Source organism: Plectropomus leopardus, chromosome 7 (genome assembly GCF_008729295.1).
Source record: "Plectropomus leopardus isolate mb chromosome 7, YSFRI_Pleo_2.0, whole genome shotgun sequence".
In the NCBI taxonomy this organism is placed as follows: domain Eukaryota; kingdom Metazoa; phylum Chordata; class Actinopteri; order Perciformes; family Serranidae; genus Plectropomus; species Plectropomus leopardus.
Genome location: NC_056469.1, coordinates 16,689,634 through 16,699,393, shown reverse-complemented (window position 1 = coordinate 16,699,393; position 9,760 = coordinate 16,689,634). Strand labels below are relative to the sequence as shown.

At 39.6% G+C, this 9,760-nt stretch overlaps 1 protein-coding gene across 1 annotated transcript; it reads right to left on the bottom strand.

Annotated features, from left to right (window-relative positions):
* Window positions 1–4,847: 4,847 nt before the first annotated feature.
* LOC121946114 (trypsin-3-like) lies at window positions 4,848–6,815 on the bottom strand. Its single transcript, XM_042490553.1, has 5 exons — window positions 6,748–6,815; window positions 6,461–6,620; window positions 6,090–6,352; window positions 5,120–5,256; window positions 4,848–5,030 (listed from the first exon to the last, which is right to left on the bottom strand). The coding sequence occupies exons 1-5, from the start codon at window positions 6,785–6,787 to the stop codon at window positions 4,881–4,883; spliced, it is 750 nt and encodes a 249-aa protein (XP_042346487.1). The 5' UTR covers window positions 6,788–6,815; the 3' UTR covers window positions 4,848–4,880.
* Window positions 6,816–9,760: the final 2,945 nt, after the last annotated feature.

The following is a 9,760-nucleotide window of genomic DNA, read 5'->3' as shown; positions in this document are numbered from 1 at the left end:
TTCCTGCCCACCTTACAAGCACGGCAGAAATGGCACGACGAGAAGGACAACATCACTGTTGGAACTGTGGTTCTCATCGTTGATCAGCAGACTCCGAGAGCTCTCTGGCAAGTAGGAACAGTGAAAACTGCCATACCTGGGGCGGATGGTCGAGTTAGGACTGCAGTCGTCCAAGTTAAGGACCGGACCTATACTCGCCCAGTGGTGCGGCTCATCAGGCTACCTGCTTTGCCTCAGGATGCTACCAAGATATAAGAACGCTGTCCATCCATGACAAATTTTCATACCAAATTTGGGGGCGGCTGTACTAAAGCTTACGCCGCATTTGAAAATTCCGACCGTCTACAGGTCTTTAAACGCACCACAGACGTGTCGATCGGCTCAGAGCAGACGTCGGCTGAACATTCCCTGCAGTGTGTGCGTCCATAGAGCCGTGAGTTATGTTGTTTGACATGTTGTACATGTGGTACACTGTTAATTCTGTTTATCTTTGAGTCAGTTGATGACTTAGCAATAGTTTGTCATCTGATTTGGTAATATGAACAGTTAGCCGCTAATGAGTGGAGTTGGATATGAGTTAACTGCTAACTAGCAATAGCCTGAGAGGTGTATTTGCTGTTTGCTAGTCCCTGTTGTTTATACATTGCATACTGCATGCTATGATCAGTGGCACCATTCTTCTGCTTATGTTGCATATCTAAGTGATCATTCTGTGTTAATTGTTCAATCCTGACTTTGAGTTTATAACTCATTTGAAGCTGTAATTTCCGTTGTTATCTTGTTAGAGATACACATCCCAGCTCAGTATATTTTTATGTTTAATTGGTGATTTATTTTCTAATCAGCCTGTATTGTTGTGTTTATATTGCAGTAACCACACACATGCGCACGGATTCATAAAGAGCTGAAACTTTATTCCTGGACTCTGTTTTCCTTCTGCACTTACCTGCACATTAACAAGTGTCCTGACCGACACTCTGAAGTGATTGCTGCCACCCAATATCCCCATACAGTCTCATACAGTTGTATTTTAATTGTTTTAATGACATCTGCTATATGTCTATCCATTCTGGTAGAAGGGATTCTCCCTTATTTGCTTTTCCTGAGGTTTCTACCATTTTTTCCTATTCGTGGTGGTTTTGGGGGATTTATTCCTTTATTCGCTGTGAGGGTCTAAGGACAAATGAATGTTATGTTGTAAGGCCCTCTAAGTCAAATTGTGATAATGGTGATAATGGGTTTTTCAAAAACTGAACTGAACTAAATTGAAAGTTTCAACTGCAACATTCAGAACATGTGATAGAGGCCTAAGATTACATTTGTTTGTTTGTTTGTTTTTTAATAAAATTGCAACATGCAGCACTCCTCTTGGCACACCTGGGTCGAAACCGTGAAGGTCAGACACTGACAATGATTGATAAGATTATTGATTTGTCTGTGACATAGGGACTGGTTTATTTATTGCATGCGTTGATGCATTTTATGCTCAAATAGCGCTGGATGGATGGAATAAAACGATAAGTCCAGAGCTGTTTCATGATCTGATCAAACCTGTTCGCATAGAATCCATCATGCACCACACACAATCATGATGTTTCTGACTGTGGTGATCAATCTGGCAGCCGTCGCAGGTCTTCTCCCAATATTGGTTCAGAACAATGTTTAGCAGGTGGAGAACAGAACATTTAACCCCATCCAAAAACACAGCTGACAATACGCCGTCAGGCAGATCTCCGACCTTGTATATGGAGCGCTTTTTGCATGCCTCTTGTGGGTCCTCGTCTTGTGAGTCCTTGTCTTAAGAATCTTCATCTTGTTGCTGTAATGCTTGTGGTGAATGGACCAACAGAGATGGAGGGGTGGAGATGATGGTGGTGTCAAGAGTGACGGTGATACAGGAGGAGCTGCGCTGCCCGAGTCTGTCCTCTAAAATATATATATATATATATATAATATATATATTTTTATTTGTTTTTATATGTATATCTTTATATAAAACATTAGACATGAGAAAAATATCACACATCAGAGTCATGCATTCCCTATATACGTATAAAATAATCACATATGCTGCATACCCTTTGTTATTAGAAGTCGGCGTGCCTGATGATTTTCGGCCTACACAGGGAAGGATGCAGGCCATCGTCAAAACAAAATGTTTTCTCTTGTAAGCAGTGTTGAGTCTGTCTCTTTTGATAGCCTCGTCAACTTCGCTAAACTTCATTTGCAGAGACCGCCAGTCACACCACTGGATGAAAAAAATGGTTTTAAACCATGAGTCATATTCTTGGAGAGTGACAGGGTAAGGACGTAAACTTCATTCTTCACGACCTCTGGTGGCTATCACTCTCTCCCTATCCACACAAACATTGAGGAAAATAAAGTCGTCTGACGATTCTGATGAAACTATCCGGCTCAGCACAATATATTTCAGGACCTGTAGCTCAAAACACAAACTGCGCCAACATTCAGGCCAAACTACAGCTAAAAAAAGTTACTGGATAGTCAACAGTTGAAGCACCACATTTTAGCAGACAGTGCTCCATAATCAGTGATTATGGAGTGTGGCCAGAGTGTGCAACATGCTTTGCAATTTCAACCCACAGAGAGTAGTGTAGCAGCATTTTTTTTTATTTTGCCCTTTGTGATTTACGGTTGGCTGACGGTAAATGTCAGGTTTATTCCTCAACTGCTCTGTGTTCTGAGGCATCCATGAGTAAGAAACATGTCTGCCTATTCATTTTAAAGTCACTCTGAGTCAGAGCTCATAGAGTCAAATACTATGACAGCATGGGGGGCAGCTAGGTCTGTGTATTACACTCTTAGTTATTTAGATAGTTGCTGTTTAGATTTACAGCCATGCTCACCAAAACTACGAATTATGGTGCTGAGCATAAGTGGCTTTTCAGACACACTTGTTTCAGGCACCTGCATAGCAAAGCACCTGTTTGTCACTGTTTGTAATGGATAGTCTGGGTGTAGAAGAAGAGATGGACAGTATTTCAGTTAACCCTTTATTTTAACACCTGGATGGACATCAGTTTCTCTGTGCATTCAGAAGACTTTTAAATGCTTGCCTGAAACCTAAGAAAACATGGGGAAAACATAATGAGCAGCTTGGCAAGAAATGTCTTCAAAAGAAAAGAAAGAAAAACCAAACAAACAAACAAAACAACAACAAAAACAAAGATAGATGGATAGATAGAAAGATAGATAGATAAACTTATTTAATAAATACGATTTCAGTGTCTTTCATTGTTTTTCAAAAGTCCTGACTTTGACTATTAATAAAAGTGTGATTTCATGTGATCGAATCGAAATGTCAAAGTTGTGCTGTGAGATACCTGCCCAAAATAATTCTGTACCAGATTTCAAGACTTCAGAAGAATCATGACAAAAGTTGGGGCAATTATTGTTATGGTAGCCTACTAGTGGGGCATAAATTGGTTAAATGTATTTAAAATAGCTTTTTTAGGATTTAGAATTAGAAATTGTTCATTTATCATTCATTGATTCACTTTGTTTGTTTGTACATTGTTTTCTGACTCTGCAGTCATTTCAGACCCTGTCACTCCCACTGCCTGCCCTCATCAGTAGATTCACTCCACCTGCTGATCATCACTCACCTGTTCCTCTTTACCCCATCAGCTCCCCTGTATATAGACCAGTCCACTTTCTCTAGCTCTCTGGCAGGTTGTCTTTTTGCTTCCCAGCATTTCATATCTGCCTTGTGATTTTTGGTCTAGATTTCAACCATGCCTGCATTTTTGGGTTCAGCCTCAGCCCAACCCCTTGTTACTTTGTTGATTGCCTGGATCATTTTGTATCCTTTTTTTTAGTAAAGACTCTTTGCTTTGCTCCTCTGCCTTCCGAGTCATGCTGCTGGTTGTTTCTTCTATGAACTGTGACATATCTAAGTTCTTTTTAGTAATTTAATATTTGTATTTTGCTGGAAAAAAGGGTTGAATTTGTTGCAAAATACTCCAAGAGCCTGTATTTGTGTATTTGAAATACATTCTTTACTGTCATTTTATTCTCAAAAAACACATTTTTATCCCCAGGTAAAAAAAAACAACTATGCAAAAATAACCTTACTCACAGTCTGCAATTGACTCATATGACATGTCTCATCATGTCCAGTAAAACACTCATTGTGAACAAACATTTATGTTCCTGGGACTGCTTGGGGATACAAAGAGGAAAACTTTATTTTTTTCTAAGTTGTTGGTATTGAGGTAGGGGTTCAGGGTGGGAGGTGTTTCTCTTTATCCTCTACTATGTTGAACTGTATCATACTCTGCTGTTATAGGACCGTTACTGTTCAGTTCTCCTAGCTGTATTTCAGTTGGCTGTTTACTCAGTCAACGGTCACTTTGACCACTATGCACCGCTAAATTCACAGCCTCCCACCTCCCAGATATCCTGACTGACCACATCAAATCTATGATGTGAGTAAAAACCAGAGCTCATCTTTAAATTCTTTTAATTTCAGAGGGCTTAAGGTCAGACCAATATTGAAGCTACAAAATGCCTAAATTGTCAGTTTGTCCAGAATTTTGCATTTTCAAATTACAAAATATTTGAATTTGATTAAATACACATCCAAGTATTTTGTATTTTATTTTGATACATTTGATAAGAAAGTATCTCATTTGTAATGAGATACGTTTTGATGTATTTGTGTCTATCTGTGTGAAAGCATGCGTGTGGGAGGCAGGCTCCTGTCTCTTCACACAGGCTGTTGTATTCTTAGATACTCGCTGTCATTGTCACTCTAAGAACTCACATATAGATCTGTAAAAACCACACTGTACACACAGCGTATCATATTGTTGACTTTACTGCCGGCTTACATGTGAATACTCTGATATTTTAGCTGCTCAGCCAGACGCCATGGTGTCCTTGATCCAGGAGATGTAATTGCAAACTTTCGTGTATACCCCGGGCTTCTTCCTCAGAGCACAGCCATGGCCCCAAGACACAACTCCCTGAAGTTCTCCATCACATGTCATGGGACCCCCAGAGTCACCCTGGAAATAGATAAAAAGAACAATTATCTTCACTCTTTACATCAAGTGGCAGAAACAGTTGTTTTGTGTCTCAGCAGCCATGATATTACCTGACAGGAGTCCTTCCCTCCCTCCAAAAATCCAGCACAGATCATGTTTTCAGTGATTTGGAAAGGATATGCATTAAAGCACGTGTCGTCGCTCAGAAGTGGGGCGTCCAGGCATTGCAACTTAGCAGGGAACCTTGCTGGAAAAGACAGAAAAAGAGTGGTTTTACCCCTGAAAGTAAATGCTTTATGGAAGGCTGATGCCAGACCTAGCTAGCCTTCAGAAAACTGTAAAGCCAACAACTACACTATAGTTTTATACATTCAGTGTATTTGATGCCCAAAAAGCCTTGTTTGATGAAAATAATTGTTGATCCGTTTGCACTTTGTCTTATATGAAGTTGTTGGTATTTATTGCCATGTTTTTTGTGAATGTTCTCCAGTGACCAGCTTCTCGGAAATTATTGCAACAGGCTTTGTTGGACGGTTTTGTTCTAAATCATCTGTTGAAGTTACACTTGACACTGATCAAAAACAGGGCTAAATTAACCTGGCTTACAGCAGAAAAAAATAGTTTGCAATACACTGGAAGCCACTCTACCCCCTCTCTTTTTTTGGTGTGGGTTTTGATGTTGTTACATATCATACAGAGCTGTCAACAGCCTGTGTATATGTGGTTAAGGAGTCAACAATAGAGATTCGGCGCTCAGTCTCAGTGAACCTTGAAAGCCTCTTGGAAGTTGTTGGTCTGGGTCCAGTGAGTGCTGGGGGGGCCCTTTAAGTAGATGTTTGTTTGTTTTACATCTGTCTTATTACTTTTTTTTTCTTCTTTTAAACATTGACTGTGTGCATGGCTGGCACTCATTACTAGAGTGACTTTTTCCATTGCTGCATGCCACACAATGAATGTTAATAAAATTAAAAAAAATTGATAACAAAAAATAAAAAATATATATACATTTATATACAGTAATGGCAAAAAATGCATTTTTGTAGCTTTCTCACACAGTCAAATAATTGCTCTGTCACTCACATCCCTCATTGCTGGGACGAAGACTCCCCCATCCAGAGATGTGGCACATTGTCCCGTCAATGGCACATTTTGTAGGGAGCTTCGCAGGGCGTACATAGCTGTTCAGAGTGGCAGGGCGACTCAGTTTGATCAGCATGATGTCACTGTCCTGTGTGCGGGAGTTATAGTTAGGGTGGCGAATAAACTTGGAGGACATGATGTGCTGCTCAGTCCCCTCATGTTCCCAGATGTCGTGCTCTCCCAGGCGAATTTCTACATCTGACCTGGAAGAAATAAATCCACCATTAGGGGGACTTTGTGCTCTTTCTGCTTAAGACACACAATATGAATCCATCAGCTGTTAGAGTTTTGGTTTGGATAATCTTCCTTACTTTGATTTGCAGTGAGCAGCAGAGAGCACCCACTCATCAGACAGAAGAGTGCCGCCACAGAAGTTATATCCAGTAAAGAGAGACACTTGGTAAGGCACAGAATGTTTTGGGCACTCATATCCTCCGACAATCTTGTTATCTTCCCTCAGGGCAACTGCCGCTGAAACATAAGAATAAAAAAGTGACAAAAACAGTGAAAGTTATGTTATCAGTGTATTATCATGTATCATATTTAATTCTCCGTAGACAAACAGACTTTTACAGTATCCATCATTTCTATACTATACCTGCCCCTCCAAAGAGAGCCAGAAGAAAGAACAGCTTCATGCCTACTGTCTGTCTGTCTGTCTGTCTGTCAGGGCAGCACATTAATGTGTCCTCGCCCTCTTAGTATCAGGTATTTTAGCCCTCTTATCTCCTTTTCTCAAGGTCGTCTATCGTCAGAGGTACACCTCAAACACTAAACATGTGTTACATTTCCCCAGAACACTGGGTTTAATGTACAGTAAGGCAGAAAAACAAACTGGGGGAAGAAAAGCTTGGATGAGAAAACTATCTGAATTGCAAACACTAACATGTGGAATTCCCCTTTCACAGTATGCATTCAGTCAGAGTGGTTTTCATTAGATTTGAGGTCATAGCTCTAAGTTTGAGCTCACTGTGGCATCAGTATGTTTTCGATGAAACTATGTCACTATGGCAATGTTTTTCTTTGCATTATACAATTACATGCAGGATATGAGATGCATGCTGCCTTTGAGTGAACTACAAAGTCATATTTGCTCTTGTGGATGTTGAGTAAGACTTGGTATGTGGGTGTAATTCATGTGGTTAAAGACACTCTGAGCCAGAGAGAAACTCTCCTATAATGTGCCATTTTTTTTCAACATCCAGAGAGCCAAAAAATACTAAGAGAAGAACTTAACTTGTCATATTTTACTATTTCAATGTTCCGCTTACTCATACAAAATAGGCTGGCAACTTATCAGCAAGCTGCTGGAAAAATGCAAAGCTGTGTTGCAATACATGAAATGTTAATATTTTCACCTTTTACATTGCTCAACCTCTACATGACACACCCTCACATAGAAAATCTAAAATAGTCAGAAAATGTTATACAGTGTCAGCATTTTCCGTTTCCAGTATGTCACAGTGAAGTGTCATTTGTTGACACTGAAAGCATTAATATCTTCATTCATTTTAGTTACTATGACTAAAAAATTTCTTACTGGCATTTTGTTTTTATACAAGTTTCGGAGCCATTTAGACAATTTCAGTGAGTTAAAAGCAAAATGAATTCCCTATAAAGCAGAACTTTGTTTGAAGGTTTCATTTTACAATCCTGTTTTGAAATTCAGTCTCGTCAGTCACTTGGGAAACCAATGCATCTTCTTCCTCTACTTCTCTGGCTTGGGTATGAAATATTCAAAGGAAATCAGCACTCCATCTGTTTTCCAAAACTGCACATCATTGTTGACTGAGTCAATGGTTGAGAGACCAGGCTCTGTTACTCATGTATGAGCATAGGTGTTTATCAGCACCAGACAGGAAAACATTTAAATACGAGGGTGCATTTAACCAAACCCTATGATTATACACTTAAGGCTAAAATATAACGCATTCCCATCCAGCTCAGGCAAGTCCTCCCCCCATCATTACAGTGTGGCACACTCAAATCTGTATCATTCTTTTAAAACCTGCATATCATTGCTTCTTTGATTGTAATCAAGTGCAATGACTTGGCGCGTTCGGCTGAGCAACTTATTATCTGCAAAGATAAAACAGCCTCAGGTTACATGTGTTCTCTGTTGTGTTTGTTTACTCTTGTATTTAGATTTCGAAAGACCTACATAATGATAAAAATGGTAGACTCAAAGAATCTTCGTTTTCTCTTTCATACCCTATATGAGCTTTATTCTATAGCTTGTTTACAATCACGTGATTACTACACTCTTGTTGTTACAAGATACCTCATCCTCCAGTCCTGCAAACGTTACCAACGTTAGTGGTGTTACGCGGTGAGCTGATGAAAGTGTACAAAAGTCTAGTGGACCAACTGAAACACCTGCCATCTTGTTTTTGGCAGGATGTGTAGTCTTTTATATTTTAACTCTGTACATAGATGCACCGCTGTCAGGCTAACATAAACTTTTGCTGACTTAATCTACAATTTTCTACACATAGGTCAACTGTACTCAGAATTCTAGTGAAACGCTGTTGAAAATCTGGATCATTACTAAAAACAAGGGGAAGTTGGTCCAGTACATTCAATTCGAGGCATGTTTAGTAGACATTAGTTGACGTTGCTCCTCCAGACTGAAGACTGAGGTTTTTGATCCACATCTGCTGCTGTTTCCAATGAATTATTTTATTATAATTATCATCTTACTTCGCTGGACTTTAAGTAACCTTTGTTTTTTCCCAGTTTGGATTTATGCTTGATGACATCACAAATTGTACTTTTGGCACTCTACTTTTTTAATTTTGTTAAGTTGTTTACTTGTATTTTATGCATTGTCTTAGATCATAGGAATAACATGGATGAATTTTGTAAATGAGTGTAGTTCTCCTTTACGTTTTCAACAAAGACAATGTTACAGGATATTTCAATGGCATTTATTAGAGAAAAGTAAATTGCTAGAATCGTTAAAATGTGCAACAAATGCAGAGAGTCCCTGAGCTAATTGCTCTGAACAGCTTTAATAGTCTAACATATGACACCCAGATGACTGTTTAAGTTGCACATGTGCAAAACAGCATTCAGGATGTGATCAGTTGGATGAATTAAGAAATGAGATAAATGCTTTGCAGCAATCTAAAAATGCCATTGACTTTAAATAATGGCACGGCTATTTTTTCCCTCAGCATTTGCCACCCTAACCCTTGGTTTAAATAGATGAGAAGGATCAAAAGTTCCATTGATTTCTCCATCTGGTGCTCCCTTTAAACCAGTTCCGGTTGCCCTAATCCCATTCCACTGTACCTCGAAATATCCTCAGACAGACAGAGAGAGCACTGTGTCAAAGCACTGTACGACTTATGCACTGCCAGGCTTGTTTGCTGTCAGACAGAACCCAGGCTGATTATTCATATCCCTTAGGTCTGCAGAGGGGGACCAGGCGTTGTGGTTGAAAGTAGGGACGAAGTTAAGGAAGTGGTTTAGGCTATTGAGGTTCAGCTTTTTTTCCTTGTGTGTGGTGTATTTCATGGAAAAAAAATGTCAGTCAGCCATAGGGGCAAAAGCCGTTGGCACTGGTTTCGGCTTGAAAAACAAAATTCCTGACCTCTCCGCACCCGTGA

Excerpts from the sequence above, each read along its gene's own strand:
- LOC121946114 (XM_042490553.1), bottom strand. The coding sequence starts at position 6,787 with ATGAAGCTGTTCTTTCTTCTGGCTCTCTTTGGAGGGGCAG. Across the intron at positions 6,353-6,460 it reads GCTGCTCACTGCAAATCAAA|GTCAGATGTAGAAATTCGCC; the intron begins GTAAGGAAGATT and ends TATTTCTTCCAG. Across the intron at positions 5,031-5,119 it reads GAGGGAAGGACTCCTGTCAG|GGTGACTCTGGGGGTCCCAT; the intron begins GTAATATCATGG and ends ATCTATTTCCAG.